This window comes from Coregonus lavaretus (genome assembly GCF_964263955.1).
Source record: "Coregonus lavaretus genome assembly, chromosome: 28".
In the NCBI taxonomy this organism is placed as follows: Eukaryota; Metazoa; Chordata; class Actinopteri; order Salmoniformes; family Salmonidae; genus Coregonus; species Coregonus lavaretus.
The window spans coordinates 13746518-13765975 of NC_140015.1; the positions used below are offsets into that span (position 1 = coordinate 13746518).

The 19458-nt window shown below is 42.5% G+C and overlaps 1 protein-coding gene across 1 annotated transcript; it reads right to left on the bottom strand.

The window, feature by feature from the left end:
• Positions 1 to 9: 9 nt before the first annotated feature.
• On the bottom strand, positions 10 to 19455 carry LOC311103524 (max-like protein X). Its single transcript, XM_084145098.1, has 8 exons — positions 19399 to 19455; positions 16668 to 16704; positions 16443 to 16532; positions 16039 to 16148; positions 15697 to 15799; positions 14901 to 15000; positions 1708 to 1909; positions 10 to 1407 (listed from the first exon to the last, which is right to left on the bottom strand). Exons 1-8 carry the CDS (start codon positions 19438 to 19440, stop codon positions 1351 to 1353), a joined length of 741 nt encoding a protein of 246 aa, XP_084001224.1. The 5' UTR covers positions 19441 to 19455; the 3' UTR covers positions 10 to 1350.
• Between the last annotated feature and the right edge of the window lie 3 nt (positions 19456 to 19458).

A 19458-nucleotide genomic window follows, 5' to 3' on the forward strand; every position in this document is an offset into this window, starting at 1 on the left:
AAAATAATGTAACAGTAGACCTGATTTTATTTATACCAGCACAGAGACTTGTCGTATAAAATTATCCCTTTTTAAAGTCAGGTGATTACACAGATTAAACATTCACATCTGTTAAGTTTACCAGAAGATACATTTGGTACAAGTTCTCCTGAGCACATTGTCAAAATAAATTATCATTCACATTCATTTTTACATTCTTGACTGTTTAAGGCCAGGATTCAATCAGATCTATGGTAACCTGCGTCAGCCGACAAACGCATTGCTTTTGTTTAGGCGGTGTTAGAGCTGTCAGATCGGCTGATCATTGTAAAACCACACCCGTCCTTATATCCCACCCACCTTGGAAGTTCAGAACAAGAAAGTGTAGCCTATATTGAAATGACACTCGATCATTAAATGAAATCGAGATTTGTACCACCCTAATCGAGGTGTAGGTATCACACATTTCAGTGTTATAATTTGTAACATGGCTGCACGGGATTTCTACTAATATGACTCGGTGCATCCAATGGCAATGCCAGTTACGGTTAACGCCAGGAGCTTCTTGTGGATTTGACAGCTCTAACGGAGTAACACCTCCAACACCACCTAAACAAAAGCAATGATAAGCTATGCATTTACCACTAATCTGATTGAATCCTGGCCAGTTTTTTGGTTCAGAGATCCTGTTTAATACAGAACTATTCATTACATGACTATTCTACCGTGTCTTTTTGCCAATAAAGATTATGAAAAGGCGAAAAGCTGCAGTAACAGACTTACAAATATGCTTGATTCTGTCACAACATGGACACAACAGCAATCATATAACATCACAATCAATGATGAACATTTAACAATTCTCAAATACCATCACAACTTGTTTGAATTCTACCTTTTAACTCATGTTGCAGACAGTCTTGGATTTGATTCGAACTGGTTCATAACTTTATGCTGGTTTGAACACTGGAACAGAAAACAATTACAAAGTTCAGAATGGAACAATTAAACAATTATTTTGGTTCCAACCCCCGATTTGTGGTGAATGTAAACATTACGGAACGTTTACAAGCAATAGTGGCCATTTGCCTCGTTGAACACAACTCTATTCTGCAATGAGGAGAACCCCTGATGACTAAAACCACAGACAGAATGCTGGGCTGGATTTGACCTGACTAGACAGGAAACACCCAACCCTGCTGCAGACCCTGGTGGTGAGTTGAGTAAGAGTTAACGATTTAAATACTGCAGACCAGGAGGGAACAAGATAGGTTGATATGTGAGGTCTCTACCAGACCCTGAGAACCCAGGGTAAGCCCCGGCTCCATCCCTGAAGGGAGATTCCTGTCCGGAGTTTACGCCTGGACAGCATTAATACAGCTGGCTGTTGAGCTGCCGGAGAACTCCCACCACAAACTCACGCAATGTCTGGGAAGGAAAAGAGGACAAACATGGATTACTTTACACAGCTGTCAACTCAACATAGTCATCCATCCTCAGAGCAAGACAGGGTGGCAGCCATGTCAATTATAGCATTCAGTGGTGATAGTTTTGACCTGTTGGGTCAGACTGAAGTCCAAAATACCATCATTGAGCAGAAAACACACCAAAATGCCATGACTATCACATAAAGACAATTACCTTAAATAAAACCATACATGATTTGGTGTGCCATCCATCCACCAGCAGCAAGAATCCCCCAGCAGTACAGTACATTGAGTGTCCTACCTGAGGCTTGCAGTGCTCCTCGATCCAGCTGAAGACGCAAGCAGACAGCTCCTGGAAGCTGGCCACAGACACAGAGCTGCTGAAGGACTGGAACAGGGAGTCCATGATGCTCTGAAACACGCTGAACTTCACCTGGTCCGACACCTGCTCCTCCCCATGCTGAGGGTTGTTCTGGTGGGCGTTCACTATGTGCTCATAGTTCCTACAACACACAGGTTAAACGCTTATTATAAACTGGTTAGTTTGGGTCCTGGATGCTAATGGGCTGAACCAGCATTCCAGCTGTGTGTCAATATACCATGGGTATGACGCAAAACATATTTTTTGTTGTTATATTCATGTTGTTAACCGGTTTATAATAGAAATAAGGCACCTCAGTGGTATATGTCCAATACAGTGCCTTCAGAAAGTATTGACACCCCTTGACTTTTTCCATTCTGTTGTGTTACAGCCTGAATTTAAAATAGATTAAATTCAGATTTTGTGTCACTGGCCTACACACAATACCCCATAATATCAAAGTGGAATAAATGTTGTGTTTTTTAAATTTTTATACAAACTAATAAAACATTTAAAGCTGAAAGGTCTTGAGTCAATAAGTATTCAAGCCAAAATAAGTTCAGGAGTAAAATTATTAACAACCAATTAGACAGTGCAAATATAGTACAATCCAGGTGTGCAAAACTCTTTAGAGACTCACAGCTGTAATCGCTGCCAAAGGTGATTCTAACATGTATTGACTCAAGGGTGTGAATAGTTACGTAAATTAGACATTTCTGTATTTCATTTTCAATAAATGTGTAAAACTTTCAACAAAAATCTTTGCACTTTGTCATTATAGGTTATTGTGTGTAGATGGGCGCAATTTTTTAAAACAAATATTTAATCCATTTTGAATTCAGGCTCTAACACAACAAAATATGGAACAAGTCAAGGGATATGAAGTTTCTGAAGAGACTGTATACCACTGATAACGGCTGTATCCAGGCACTATACCACACCTGTTCGACTACATCTGACCATTTCTAACCAGGTTTCCATCCAACCTTTTTATGTGCGTAAAGTACATGTTGGATAATTTTTTTTTAATGACAGGCCTGATTGAAACAGAACATTTGTCGGTAAACTTTCCAAATGCAGAAAAAACTAAACACGCTAGACAAGGTGGGATCATTTTGTGTCTAAAATTAATTATGCGAGAAATGTCAGTGGAAAAGCTTTGAATGTGCAAATATTAATATAATAACTATCATATTGAAGTAAACTTGGAGTCACACGATGACGTGTGGTCGTCCCAATACAATGCCTTGGGAAAGCATGCAGTTTACTAGGCTACAGATTAAATAAATTATGGTGAACTTCATAGGGTGGTGAAAGTGCAAGTTGATGAGCTTGATGCTCCTTTCCAATAAATATCGAGCTGCCGTTTGGCAAAGCTGCCATGTAGGGCCTCCCGAGTGGCGCAGCTGTCTAAGGCAGTGCTAGAGGCGTCACTACAAACCCAGGTTTGATCCCGGGCGGTATCGCAACTGGGAGTCCCATAGGGCGGCGCACAATTTGCCCAGCGTTGTTCGGGTTAGGGGATATATTTTTTTTATTATACAAAAAAAAAGCTGCCATGTAGGCTATACCCGCACTGTATCTGCCAGCTGTTGGCTAGAGCGCACGTGCCAATACCAGGGTGGGAACTCGCTGTTTAACAAAAAAAATTTGAGAAACCCCATCAGTAGAATGAAGAAAACCCATTTAACTTGTATTTTTTATTCAGTACATGGGAATTTTACCACAAAATGTATTTTTATGTATACTACGTCATCACGCACAGCCTTATCTGCAACAAGTCAATATGATGGAAAAACATCTCTGGTGGGAAAATGCGCATATTGTTTTTAATGCGATTTTAGCATATAGAAGACCAGTTCTTAAAGCCTTCAGCTGTATTCTTATTCTACTCCTCCTCTGTTCCTCTGGTGATGTAGAGGTTAACCCAGGCCCTGTAGCCCCCAGTATCACTCCTACTCCCCAGGCGTTATCATTTGTAGACTTCTGTAACCGTAAAAGCCTTGGTTTCTTGCACGTTAACACCAGAAGCCTCCTCCCTAAGTTTGAGTTATTCACTGCGTTAGCACACACTGCCAAAGGGGGTGGGGTTGCAATCTACTGTAGAGATAGCCTGCAGAGCTCTATCATACTATCCAGGTCTGTGCCCAAACAGTTTGAGCTTCTACTTCTAAAAATCCACCTTTCCAGAAATAAGTCTCTCACTGTTGCCGCTTGGTACAGACCCCCCTCAGCCCATCTATCCTTAGAGTTCGTACTGCTTGGTGACCTAAACTGGGATATGCTTAACACCCCGGCCAACCTACAATCTAAACTAGATGCCCTCAATCTCACACAAATTATCAACGAACCTACCAGGTACAACCCTAAATCTGTAAACATGGGCACCCTCATAGATATCATCCTGACAAATGTACCCTCTAAAAACACCTCCGCTGTCTTCAACCAGGATCTCAGCAATCACTGCCTTATTGCCTGCGTCCGTAATGGGTCCGCGGTCAAATGACCACCCCTCATCACTGTCAAATGCTCCCTAAAACACTTTAGCGAGCAGGCCTTTCTAAATCGACTTGACTGCCCTTGACCAGCACAAAAACATCCTGTGGCGTACTGCATTAGCATCGAACAGCCCCCGCGATATGCAACTTTTCAGGGAAGTTGATAAAGAAATGTGTGAGTAAGATATGACTAAAATGTCACACCCTCAGTTATCCAAAGCGACTTACAGTCATGCGTGCATACATTGTTTTTGTGTATGGGTGGTCCCGGGGATCGAACCCACTACCTTGGCGTTACAAGCGCCGTGCTCTACCAGCTGAGCTACAGAGGACCAGTGTATGACTAATTATTACACCCTGAAACTGTGTGAAATGTGTTAGAATGTGTGAGTGTAGGACCAGTAAAGATTATGACATTGTGTTACTATTTAGCAATGCGAGTAGGAGTTAGACCAGACAACAAAGGACAAGGAGAACTGTCTACAGACAACTGAGAAACCAAGATAAAGCGGCCTCCCAATTTAGGGAGGAGAAAAACCGTTAGGCTTGTAAGAGAGTATGAAATATGTTGCAGGATATTGTGAGGACGGTGATAACTAAGGAATGCAGCCTGCCCGAGCAAGGAGTAGACTATGATAAGAACATGTGTGTGTATGTGTGTGTGTGACCTGATGGTCAGGAGAGCAGTTTTCCAGTGGAAAAATACAGCCCGCCTAAAGCGGGGTGGGATTTTTGTATGATGTGTGTGTATAAAAGATGGACTCTGAAATTGTGAAAACAGAATTCTCTGGGCAGAGTTCTCTGAATAAAGACCACCTGGCTATTGCAGACTGGGATCTCTGTCCGTTTCTTGATCCAAAAGCCTTACAACCTTTTGGGAGACGCACAGAGACACTGAAATAGTTAGTTCATAAATTCTCTTAACAGCTTGGTCCTTTTCGAGCCGGATTCCAATACCTGCCTCTGTCATTCCAGGTAACTCTGAAAAACGTTGACAGGCGAATGATACATTCGTAAATAGAAAGACCTGCCCTTTGGCATTAAGGGTTCAATAACACAGGCCAGAGAACACCTGATAATGACAGAGACGGTGACGGAATCCAACTTACATTGAATCTCAGCTGCAAGGATAAGGTCAGTAGTGTTTATTCATTAGTGAAATGTTGGTGGGTCCGTAACGATTCACGGTAATAGGCCATTACCAAAAGAAACTAAAGGTGAGAGAGTCAATAGACCACTAAAGGTGAGACAGTCAATAGACCACTAAAGGTGAGACAGTCAATAGACCACTACTACATAAACAGAAAGGGGTGATTCCAGGTGGTTGTATAGAGAAGAGGGAGAACCCATTCCTGTTGTATGAGACTGTCAGGAATTGTCAAGATTACATTTGAGGGGATACGTTCCTCTGTAACGGTATGAGATAATTCTGGGGGACTAGTCAAGAATACATAAACAGAAAAGGGTGATTCCAGGTGTTGTGTGAATGTGATATGAAAGTCGTATGAATATGGGAATGTTCGAACCCCAAGAGGGGAGCCACATTTTTATACATGTCGATGATATACTGGTAGCAAACCCATCAGTGGAGGGGTGTAAAAAGGATACTCTCCAGTTGTTAACCTTTATGGCAGGACAAGGACACAAGGTCAGTAAAAAGAAACTACAACTCTGGCAGAAAGAGGTAATTTATTTAGGTCACACGATAACGTAGGATGGGAGAACCCTAAACTCGTCAAGAAAAACGGCAATATTAGAAGCTCCTAAACCTCTGAATAAGAAACAAATGAGCTTTTTGGGAATGATTAATTACTGTCGAGCATGGATTCCCCATTATGCGTTACACACTGGAAAATTGAGTGATCTTATCTATGGAAAAGCTATGGCAGCACATGATAAAATAATTTGGAATAACGAGGCTGATTTGCAATTTGAGGAAATTAAGCAATTATTGACCTCTTCAACGGTGCTGGCGTTTCCTAGATATGATAGACCATTTTCTCAAACTGTGGATTGTAGAGGGGGATATATGACATTAGTACTGACACAAAAACATGGGGACAAAAATAAACCGGTTGCATATTTTTCTTCAAGACTTGATGAGGTGGCTCAGGCAATGCCTGTCTGTTTGCAATCAGTTGTGGCAGCTGCTAATGCAGTGCAGGATGCAGCTTCAATTGTACTATACCATGATCTAACCTTAAAAGTTCAACATGCAGTATCAACTCTGCTATTGGAACACAAGATGGCGTACATGTCACCAGCACGACACCTACAGTGGGGAGAACAAGTATTTAATACACTGCCGATTTTGCAGGTTTTCCTACTTACAAAGCATGTAGAGGTCTGTAATTTTTATCATAGGTACACTTCAACTGTGAGAGACGGAATCTAAAACAAAAATCCAGAAAATCACATTGTATGATTTTAAGTAATTCATTTGCATTTTATTGAATGACATAAGTATTTGATACATCAGAAAAGCATAACTTAATATTTGGTACAGAAACCTTTGTTTGCAATTACAGAGATCATACGTTTCCTGTAGGTCTTGACCAGGTTTGCACACACTGCAGCAGGGATTTTGGCCCATACCTCCATACAGACCTTCTCTAGATCCTTCAGGTTTCGAGGCTGTCGCTGGGCAATACAGACTTTCAGCTTCCTCCAAAGCTTTTCTATTGGGTTCAGGTCTGGAGACTGGCTAGGCCACTCCAGGACCTTGAGATGCTTCTTACGGAGCCACTCCTTAGTTGCCCTGGCTGTGTGTTTCGGGTCGTTGTCATGCTGGAAGACCCAGCCACGACCCATCTTCAATGCTCTTACTGAGGGAAGGAGGTTGTTGGCCAAGATCTCGCGATACATGGCCCCATCCATCCTCCCCTCAATACGGTGCAGTCGTCCTGTCCCCTTTGCAGAAAAGCATCCCCAAAGAATGATGTTTCCACCTCCATGCTTCACGGTTGGGATGGTGTTCTTGGGGGTTGTACTCATCCTTCTTCTTCCTCCAAACACGGCGAGTGGAGTTTAGACCAAAAAGCTCTATTTTTGTCTCATTAGACCACATGACCTTCTCCCATTCCTCCTCTGGATCATCCAGATGGTCATTGGCAAACTTCAGACGGGCCTGGACATGCGCTGGCTTGAGCAGGGGGACCTTGCGTGCGCTGCAGGATTTTAATCCATGACGGCGTAGTGTGTTACTAATGGTTTTCTTTGAGACTGTGGTCCCAGCTCTCTTCAGGTCATTGACCAGGTCCTGCCGTGTAGTTCTGGGCTGATCCCTCACCTTCCTCATGATCATTGATGCCCCACAAGGTGAGATCTTGCATGGAGCCCCAGACCGAGGGTGATTGACCGTCATCTTGAACTTCTTCCATTTTCTAATAATTGCGCCAACAGTTGTTGCCTTCTCACCAAGCTGCTTGCCTATTGTCCTGTAGCCCATCCCAGCCTTGTGCAGGTCTACAATTTTATCCCTGATGTCCTTACACAGCTCTCTGGTCTTGGCCATTGTGGAGAGGTTGGAGTCTGTTTGATTGAGTGTGTGGACAGGTGTCTTTTATACAGGTAACGAGTTCAAACAGGTGCAGTTAATACAGGTAATGAGTGGAGAACAGGAGGTCTTCTTAAAGAAAAACGAACAGGTCTGTGAGAGCCGGAATTCTTACTGGTTGGTAGGTGATCAAATACTTATGTCATGCAATAAAATGCAAATTAATAACTTAAAAATCATACAATGTGATTTTCTGGATTTTTGTTTTAGATTCCGTCTCTCACAGTTGAAGTGTACCTATGATACAAATTACAGACCTCTACATGCTTGGTAAGTAGGAAAACCTGCAAAATCGGCAGTGTATCAAATACTTGTTCTCCCCACTGTATCTTGTATGATAGTATTGCTGAACATGCCAAATCTAACTATTGAACGATGTACAACATTGAATCCTGTAACATTAGTTCCTGTTGTAAATGATGGTAGTCCCCATAACTGTATTGAAGAAACTGAAAAAAATAGTACTACCCAGGCCTGACTTAACAGACTTAGCTATACCATGTTGTGAAGTAACAATGTTTGTTGATGGATCTTCTAGGAAGAATCCTGATGGCACCAATGCAACTGGTTATGCTGTGGTGACAGAACGAGGTTCTAGCTGCTGAACCCTTGCCAAGAAACTACTCTGCCCAGCAGGCAGAGATAGTGGCATTAACAAAAGCATGCCAACTGGGTAAAGGGAAGGTTATAACTATCTATACCGATAGTGCATACGCCTTTAATACTGTACATGTCTTTGCTGCCCAGTGGAAGAATAGAGGAATGGTTACGATTTCGGGTAAACCAATTACACATGCAGAGTTGATTCTTGACCTCCTAGATGCATTATTATTACCAAAAAAGCTCGCAATATGTAAGTGCGAGGCGCATACTACAGGGAAGGATCGTATTACTTTGGGTAATGCGATAGCACATGAGGACAGGAGAGCAGGTGTGTTATCTTAAATGGGAGATGAGACGAGGGTACAATAGGGGGGTCAAGGGACCGAAGGGTGGAAGAACCAGGTCCCTGAGGAGACTTGAACCCCACAACAAAAGTCCAGTTAGGAGAGAGGAACAGGAGGATTCAGAGCTAAGCTGAGGAGGGAGTCAGTATGAGTCAGGAGATGAGAGAGTAGGAGGGGGCCGGTACCCAATGATAGCCTTACCCAATGCATTGGCAGTGGCTAAGGGAGCCCCGGCAACCTTAGATGTATACAGGGCATGGACCCAGAGAAATGTGGTCACTGTTTTGATATGCGGAAATATTGACACATGGGTAAAGCAATTTGTCAATAGGGGGGATGGTAGAGCAGGTTAGATGGTAGAGCAGGTTAGGAAACACTTTGTGGCCTATGGTATAACGAATAAAAAATAAAAAAAATATCCCCCTGGCAAAATATCCAGTCCAGCAATTGGAAATTGATTTTATAGAGTTATCACGGAGTGAAAGGAAGAAATTGGGTACAATGTCTACAGATAGTATTATATGACGATTAGGGTAACACCAGATAAATTGGGTTGTCCCCCTTTGAGAAAGTGTTTGGAAGACCTTACAGAATGCCACAGTTGGCAGGACCAGAACAGGCAGACATAGAACTAGAGAATACACGAGAAAATTGTTCGTTAACCATACCCGTATGTCTATGAATTTGTGTCCTACAGGAGAATTAAAGGAGAAGGTGACTCATAGTATACAACCTGGAGACTGGGTGTGGATCCAATCATTGAGGAAAAAGGATTGAAAGCAGTCACACTGGGAGGGACCATACCAAGTCCTATTGGTAACTGCCTTCGCTATAAGAATAGCTGAGAGAGCCACTGCAAAAAGGTAGGCCCACATACCAACACCGTTGAACACACACAGAGTTAAAGAGAAGAACTGAACCACTGGGGTTCAGGGGTAAACTCTGTTAACGAAGAAACCCTACCCCGAACTTTCATCACTATGGGGTGTTCCTAGAGGTGTGGGTATGGGGAAGTACCAGGCAGGTGGGTCAGGGACAGGATTGGGATGGCGGTTTTGGGGGACTCTGAGCTGCATCATCGTGTTAACCATATTATGGATTAATCCAGGTCAACCTAAACAGAGAAATGATTAACAAAATAATACCAAGGCACTGATTCGATCTCGTAGAAATACTGAAACCAAGAAAGACTATTGGGGGAATGATTATTTTATAGTTAAAGTCAGTTTAGGACAAGATGGGGGATTCAAGATACCATTCGACTTCTCCCATGAAGAGATAGGAGGTTTTGGGGGCTTTGGTAAGAAGCAAGAAAGTTAGGTCCTAGAAGGTATGGTAAATACATTTGCACTGGGGCAAAGGTGTTTAAACATACCTGGGGAACATACTATGAGAATGGGATGGACGCAGAACACCGATGGGGAATTAAACAAACCCATGATAAATGTAAAACGGAACTGGTGATAACGGTAAAGTCAATTATGCAAGATGACATAGCAAGGAACTATTGGGCCTGTGTTGATGATTTCGGGGCAGATATATGTTTGAGGTTCATTTTTCGGGAGAGAAATGAATCTTCCACCCCCGAGACAGAACAGCAGGTAGATCCAATGTTATCACCAGAGGTATCAAAAACTAGTCTAACACCCCTTGGAAGGCCCTCAGAAGGAATCCTAAATAGCACTAAACCACCAAGGGTAGAAGATTTCCTCATGCAGAAAATGAACCAAGGAGAAGTAGAAGGAATTTCAAATGAGAACTTCTGGGTAAGGTGGATGAACTACACAGCTAGGGCGTTGGGTCAAACTAATTGTTATGCCTGTTCAACAGGTAGGCCAACCCTTCTAACTGCACCTATGCCTCAGACCATGTTCTCTTGTGTGATAGATTTGGGATCAAACCAAACCTCACCTAATTGTTCTGATATTAAAACAACCACTCTTAAAAAGGATAATACTAAGGCACCCCAATTCACCATGACCCCCGGAGATTATCAATGTTATAGACACCAAAGTAATGCGAATAGCAGATCAAATTGGAGAAGGGTTTACAACAACGTTTTTCTGGTGGGTTACAATTAATAAAAATGTTGACTGGATTAATTACATCTACAAAAGGTTTGTTAATTAGACAAGGGATGCAGTAAAGGGAATCTCAGACCAACTATCTGCCACCTCACTCATGACCTGGCAGAATAGGTTGGCTCTCTATATGCTTTTAGCAGAGAAGGGCGGAGTTTGCAAGATGGTGGGAGGTCATTGTTGTACGTTTCTCCCCAACAATCCAGCCCCAGATGGTACAGTAACTAGAGCACTGGCCGGTCTCAAGGCATTAAGTGAAGAATGGGCTGAGAACTCGGGGGTGAATACATCAATAACTGGATGGTTTGATGAAATGTTTGGTAAATGGAAAACTATTGTTGCAACTATTCTGGGTGCAGCTATAGCTTGTATGTGTATGCTTGTTCTTTGTGGATGTTGTCTTATTCCCTGTGTCAGAGGGTTGGTGAGAAAAGCGTTGGAGAAAGCAGTGACCTATGGGCCCATTCCCTACTCAGACCGATGGAACGACGACCTATATCCTCCCACTCTAGTGGACGATGCAGAACATTTCAATACTGATGAACCTGTATTAAATGAGACCATTTTTGATGTTTAGTATACCATCTTTTCAATGAAAGTTATAGTGAAAATCCTAACAAGGAGAGTGAGTTATGGTTGGAAGTAAAATTTGGTAGCAATGCAAGACATATTGTATTTTTATAGTGTGTTTTGTACTAGTGACTTATTTAAAATGCAAAACAAGTTGTATGCCTTGTTGTGTGTTTCATTTTATAAGAATGTATTTTAAATGTGTGTGTGAAATTTAGTCAAAAGGTGGATTGATAAAGAAATGTGTGAGTAAGATATGACTAAAATGTCACACCCTCAGTTAAACGAATTATTAATGACTAATTATTACACCCTGAAACTGTGTGAAATGTGTTAGAATGTGTGAGTGTAGGACCAGTAAAGATTATGACATTGTGGTACTATTTAGCAATGCGAGTAGGAGTTAGACCAGACAACAAAGGACAAGGAGAACTGTCTACAGACAACTGAGAAACCAAGATAAAGAGGCCTCCCAATTTAGGGAGGAGAGAAACCGTTAGGCTTGGAAGAGAGTATGAAATATGTTGCAGGATATTGTGAGGACGGCGATAACTAAGGAATGCAGCCTGCCCGAGCAAGGAGTAGACTATGATAAGAACATGTATGTGTGTGTGTATGTGTGTGTGTGACCTGATGGTCAGGAGAGCAGTTTTCCAGTGGAAAAATACAGCCCGCCTAAAGTGGGGTGGGATTTTTGCATGACGTGTGTGTATAAAAGATGGACTCTGAAATTGTGGTAACAGAATTCTCTGGGCAGAGTTCTCTGAATAAAGACCACCTGGCTATTGCAGACTGGGATCTCTGTCCGTTTCTTGATCCAAAAGCCTTACAACCTTTTGGGAGACGCACAGAGACACTGAAATAGTTAGTTAATAAATTATCTTAACAGAAGTCAGGAACCAATATACACAATCAGTTAGGAAAGCAAAGGCTAGCTTTTTCAAACAGAAATTTGCATCCTGTAGCACTAACTCCAAAATGTTTTGGGACACTGTAAAGTCCATGGAGAATAAGAGAACCTCCTCCCAACTGCCCACTGCACTGAGGCTAGGAAACACTGTCACCACCGATAAATCTACAATAATCGAGAATTCCACCTGGCTACCACTAACCCGGCCACCAGCTCACCCTTGCTCTCCCCTCTTCTCCTTCGCAAAAATTCAGACAGCTGATGTTCTGAAAGAGCTGAAAAATCTGGACCCCTACAAATCAGCTGGGCTAGACAATCTGGACCCTTTCTTTCTAAAATTAGCTGCCGAAATTGTCGCAACCCCTATTACTAGCCTGTGCAACCTCTCTTTCGTAACGTCTGAGATCCCCAGAGATTGGAAAGCTGCCGCGGTCATCCCCCTCTTCAAAGGCGGTGACACTCTAGATCCAAACTGTTACAGACCTATATCCATCCTGCCCTGCCTTTTGAAAGTATTTGAAAGCCAAGTTAACAAACAGATCACCGACCATTTCGAATCCCACCGTACCTTCTTCGCTATGCAATCCGGTTTCCGAGCTGGTCATGGGTGCACATCAGCCACGCTCAAGGTCCTAAACGATATTATAACCGCGATCGATAAAAGACAGTACTGCGCAGCCTTCTTCATCGACCTGGCCAAGGCTTTCGACTCTGTCAACCACCGCATTCTTATTGGCAGACTAAATAGCCTTGGTTTCTCAAATGACTGCCTCGCCTGGTTCACCAACTACTTCTCAGATAGAGTTCAATGTGTCAAATCGGAGGGCCTGTTGTCTGGACCTCTGGCAGTCTATGGGGGTGCCACAGGGTTCAATTCTCGGGCCGACTCTATTCTCTGTGTATATCAATGATGTCGCTCTTGCTGCTGGTGACGCTCGGATCCACCTCTATGCGGATGACACCATTTTGTATACATCTGGCCCTTCATTGGACACTTAACAAACCTCCAAACGAGCTTCAACGCCATACAACACTCCTTCCGTAGCCTCCAACTGCTCTTAAACACTAGTAAAACTAAATGCATGCTCTTCAACCGAACGCTGCTTGCACCCGCCCACCCGACTAGAATCACTACTCTCGGCAGGTCTGACCTAGAGTATGTGGACAACTACAAATACCTAGGTGTCTGGTTAGACTGTAAACTCTCCTTCCAGACTCACATTAAGCATCTCCAATCAAAAGTTAGATCTAGAATCGGCTTCCTATTTCGCAACAAAGCCTCCTTCACTCATGCTGCCAAACATGCCCTCGTAAAACTGACTATCCTACCGATCCTTGACTTCAGCGATGTCATTTACAAAATAGCCTCCAACACTCTACTCAGCAAACTGGATGTCACCAATGCCCTATATACTACCCACCATTGTGACCTGTACGCTCTTGTTGGCTGGCCTTCACTACATATCCGTCGCCAAACCCACTGGCTCCAGGTCATCTATAAATCACTGCTAGGCAAATCCCTGTCATATCTTAGCTAATTGGTCACCATAGCAACACCCACCCGTAGTCTGCGCTCCAGCAGGTATATCTCACTTGTCATCCCCAAAGCCAACACCTCCTTTGGCCGCCATTCCTTCCAGTTCTCTGCTGCCAATGACTGGAACGAACTGCAAAAATCTCTGAAGCTGGAGACTGTTATCTCCCTCACTAACTTTAAGCATCAGTTGTCAGAGCAGCTTACCGATCACTGCACCTGTACACAGCCATTATGAAATTAGCCCACCCAACTACCTCATCCCCATATTGTTATTTATTTAGCTAATTTGCACCCCAATATCTCTATTTGCACATCATCTTTTGCACATCTATCATTCCAGTGTTAATACGAAATTGTAACCATTTTGCACTATGGCCTATTTATTGCCTTACTACATTCGCACATACTGTATATATATTTGCTGTTGTATTTCTGACTTTATGTTTTGTTTACCCCATATGTAACTCTGTGTTTACCCCATATGTAACTCTGTGTTGTTTTTAATCGCACTGCTTTGCTTTATCTTGGCCAGGTCGCAGTTGTAAATGAGAACTTGTTCTCCACTGGCTTACCTGATTAAATAAAGGTGAAATAAAAATAAATAAATACATTTGCATGAAATGGATGGATGGAAACCCAACAGTGTTAATATCATCATATTTACACAACTATGATAGCATCATATTGGTCAGGGCACTACAGTGCGACCATTTTACTCGCATACGTGCCTAAATATTTTGCTGTGTGATCCGGAATTCTAATTTAGGAGCACCAGTGCACCTAGAGAAATGTAGGATTCTAGCTTTAATACCTCATATTTGGTATTTCCCTCTCTCTGATAAGGCCAGTCTGCCAGGGCTGACCTGATACAGTCTATGCAATCTTATGAATGAGTTATTAGGTAAATTAAATATATCCTTGAAGGCTCTCTTAACCTAAATTATACATATTCAATCTAACATAGCTAATATCATCTTGAATGGTTTCACCCCCGCAGCTCTCCCTGTCTGCTTTTACGTTTTACTGTGACTTACGTTTTCATGATCTTCAGTGCCATCACTTCCTTCCTCAGCATAGACATTTCCTCCTCCTGCTTCTTCTTCTCCTTGTGCAGAAACTGGATGTAGTCAATGGCTGCAGCAGGAAACACAGAAACAACCAGTAAGGGATTTCTGGACTGAAAGCATTTCTATCAGGGAGGAAAATTCCAGCTTAGGGTGGGATCCTTTCTAAATATTTATAGTATGTTGACATTACAAAGGCTGGTCGGAATGTCAATTTGCACAGTCCTAAAATGTACAACTTTCACATTTCTGGTTGAACAGTACAGTTAAGCAATAAGGCATGAGGAGGTGTGGTATATGGCCTATATACTATGGCTAAGGGCTGTTCTTATGCACGTCACGATGCAACGCAAAGTGCCTGGATACAGCCCTTAGCCGTGGTATATTGGCCATATACCACAAACCCCTGAGGTACCTTATTGCTATTATAAACTGGTTACGAATGTAATTGGGGCGGCAGGTAGCTTAGTGGTTAAGAGCGTTGTGCCAGTAACCGAAAGGTCGCTGGTTCTAATCCCAGAGCAGACTAGGTGAAAAATCTGTTGATGTGCCCTTGAGCAAGGCACTTAACCCTAATTGCTCCTGTAAGTCGCTCTGGATAAGAGCGTCTGCTAAATGACTAATTTATTATTTATTTAATTAGAGCAGTAAAAATACATATTTTGTCATACCCGTGGTATACGGTCTGATAGACCACGGCTGTCAGCCAATCAGAATTCAGGGCTCGAACCACCCAGTTTATAATGGTCTATATAGAACATTGTACTTTTCTGCAGCACTGTGGCCTTGCTGATCTTCTGTGTCCCCACAGCAAACTCAGACTGCTGCTGGCAGGTGGGCACTATGGACTGTAGATCATCATATCCTTTCTGTGGAGTCAAACACACAAGACAAACAGATTTTTGAATTGACAGAAGTATTACATTTGGCCACCTAAGAAACATTAATTTATTGGAAGAGATCAGAGCCACCAACTCCCTCTGTCCAAACACCCCCCACCCTCACTTCCCAATCCTTTTTTTTTTTCTTTCTCCCTTGTCCCTTTTTACAACTACCCTCCTTCCCATGATCTACACTCCTGTTGTTCCACTCCCTATCGGAAGCCAACCTTGATAGCATCCCGTCGTTTCTGCTCGGCCTGTGTGTGTGCCTGTCTCCGCCGGTCTTTGTAGGACTCCTTGTAGGTGGTCTCATGCCTGTAGTCACTGTCTTCATCATCTACAGTGAGGAGAGGAAGAGCAGGTGTTTCAGTCTACCTCCCTAGGGCTCAAGGCTGATGCAATTGAAAAAAAGTATAAGAAAGAATATAGTGGAAGTGAGAGTGGGGTAGGGAGTAAGAGAATGAATTAAAGGGGCACTGCATCAATTATGTTTTTTTAAAAATTAGGACACTAAATAAATATGCAGCAGTCTCACCTACACAAGCCATTTAGTCATACAGTACACACATCAACATCGCCGATAAAAATATTCCCTGACATATGTTGTCTAAACATAAATGAAACACAGTACCTGTATTTGGTACTGATGAGGCACTTGTGGACCCGATGCTGTTAGCCCTGGAGACCACAGTACCCTTCCTTGCATTCTCAGCAAAGAAACCTTAAAGGAGAACATGAAGAAGAGTTCAGACATCATTAAATGACTAATCAACAGTTACCCACAGGACTGGTAGCCTACTAGCTCTAGATTGTACATTTTGGTAAAACAACAGTTAGGCCTAACGATACTACTCACTGTGGTCAAATCCATTGTCACTGAAAGCCCCATCGTTCTGTTCAGCCATGGCAGGTGTTGACAGGAGAGAGAATAAAACAGTGGATAAGGAGGTGAGAACAACAGGCTCTTTCCCGTCTCTCACTCAATGGGCAGATTCGATTATGCTGAGCCACAGGGCACCGGTCTATGGTGACGTGAATGGGCAAAAGCGGTGAGGGAGGAGCTCCCTTCTCAAATCGAACAGTAATCTGTGCTGCTTGGTAATGTCAACAAGGCAGCATGGTGCATCGTCCAGAAACATTCAACATCTCTTTTCCATAAAATAGCCTATATGTTTGCATTTTCAAACTAGTTTTCATTGGGAAGGCAGATAAAGGGTTTTTATCAAAAGCAATCACTTTTGCATGTGGAAACAGAATCCTACTCTACTTTTCAGGCGACTTCTGCCGCGTTCACGTGCTAGTCTGAATTAGGAAACTCAAAAATGTCAGACTTGCTAACTGGTTGTAGTTAGTTCCGCGTTCAACCAGCTAGCAATTCAGACATTTTTGAGTTTCCTAGTTCCGACTAGCACGTGAACGCAGCAGAAGTCGGCTGAAAAGTAGAGTAGGATTCTGGACTTCGCCGTGGACTTCGCACAGGGCACCGGTTCCAAAACGAATTCAATCAACTTTCACTTTAATCTAATCCCCTCAGACAAACACAGCAATATGCATCAACAACATCCACTGACAGTCCTGTGGTGTAATCATTTGTCCAAACAGTTTAAGTTCTGCAACTAAAACAAGAGTTTCTATTGGTCGAATACAGGTAGGTTCCTCCCCGTTTCGTTTGCTTCCATTTAAGAAACGTTTTGCAACAGAATCGGTGGAATGAATACACCACTGATTTGATTCAAGTAGGCAGAATTGTCAGAGAAATCCTCTTTTTTGTTTAAATCTTGGACACTTCAGTTAAGTGGCGCAGTCGTCTAAGTGGCGCAGTTCCACTAGAGATCCTGGTTCGAATCCAGTCTCTGTCGCAGCCGGCCGCGACCGGGAGACTCATGGGTGGCGCACAATTGGCCCAGCGTCGTCCAGGGTAGGGGAGGGAATGGCCGGCAGGGATGTAGCTCAGTTGATAGAGCATGGCGTTTGCAACGCCAGGGTTGTGGGTTCGATTCCCACGGGGGGCCAGTATAAAAAAAAAAATGTATTCACTAACTGTAAGTCGCTCTGGATAAGAGCGTCTGCTAAATGACTAAAATGTAAAAATGTTAAGTGCAACCTGAGTTCCCACCAGATAATAACCTGATCCTTTTGTGGCTAACTTGCTTGTAGCTAAACATTAAATGACCTGGTTACTATAATATAATAATATGCCATTTAGCAGACGCTTTTATCCAAAGCGACTTACAGTCATGCGTGCATACATTTTTGTGTATGGGTGGTCCCGGGGATCGAACCCACTACCTTGGCGTTACAAGCGCCGTGCTCTACCAGCTGAGCTACAGAGGACCACGGCAGTGGTGGAAAAAAGTACTCAACTATCATACTTGGGTAAAAGTAAAGATACCTTAATAGAAAATGACTCAAGTAAAAGTCACCCAGTAAAATACTACAAGTATTTGGTTTTAAATGCACTTAAGTATCAAAAGAAAATGTAATTGCTAAATTATACTTAAGCATAAAAAGTATAAATCATTTAAAATTCCTTATATTAAGCAAACTAGACTGCACCATTTTATTTTTTATTTACTGATAGCCAGGGGCAAACTCCAACACTCAGACATCTTTACAAATGAAGCATGTGTGTTTAGTGAGTCCGCCAGATCAGAGGCAGTAGGGATAACCAGGAATGTTCTCTTGATAAGCGTGTGAATTTGACAATTTTTCTGTTCTGCTAAGCATAAAAATGTAATGAGTACTTTTGGGTGTCAGGGAAAATGTATGGCGTAAAAAGTACATTATTTTCTTTAGTAATGTAGTGAAGTAAAAGTAGTCAAAAATATAAATAGTAAAGTAAAGTACAGATACCCAAAAAAACTACTTTAGTAGTAATTTAAAGTATTTTTTACTTAAGTACTTCACACTACTGCTAGGTGCCAGCTAGTTACGAGTGTTGGTGGAACCATAAGGAGAGGAAGTACAAACCAACGACGCTAGGCAGATTGCATAGGAACAGCATTGATTGAAAACAAGCTCCTAACATTAAAATGGGTCATATTTACTACGACACGAGTAACCCCGACGTTCCTATGCGGTCAGTACAGACAAGGCTGAAGTATGGCAAGTATTTTTGGCAAACCCATGTAAACACATGCATGACCTCGGCAAACAAGCGTTGCGTACATGTACATCGTGACGCATGCTTCATCATGTGATAGAAATCTGAACACACGTTTTGTAAAGTTGATTTATTAATACCTACCTGTGGCTATATAATGAGTGTACCATTTCCAAAATTAAACACTGGGTTCTCCCAGACGGTGAATTTGCAAATCACCCGTCTGGTCCACTAGGACTAGGCTACAAGTTGGCCAGCAGTTGGCCATCACAGAACCGTAAAGAAAGGAGAAGAAGCTTGAAAAGATTCATAAACAAAAGCGCTAGTACCTAGCTAGCTAGCCGTTAGCTAGCTAACATAAGCCAAATGTAGCAAATTAACTCCAAATTACAAAGACTGTATTCTTGCTACGAATATGTGGCAGTGTCATACAACGCTTATTTGTCCTCACGTCTCATATATTTGTCTAAACTAGCTAGCTTACTTTGATCCAGTGATCCTCCGGCGATGTTGTAGGATCCGTCATCTTGGAATCAACAGCTGT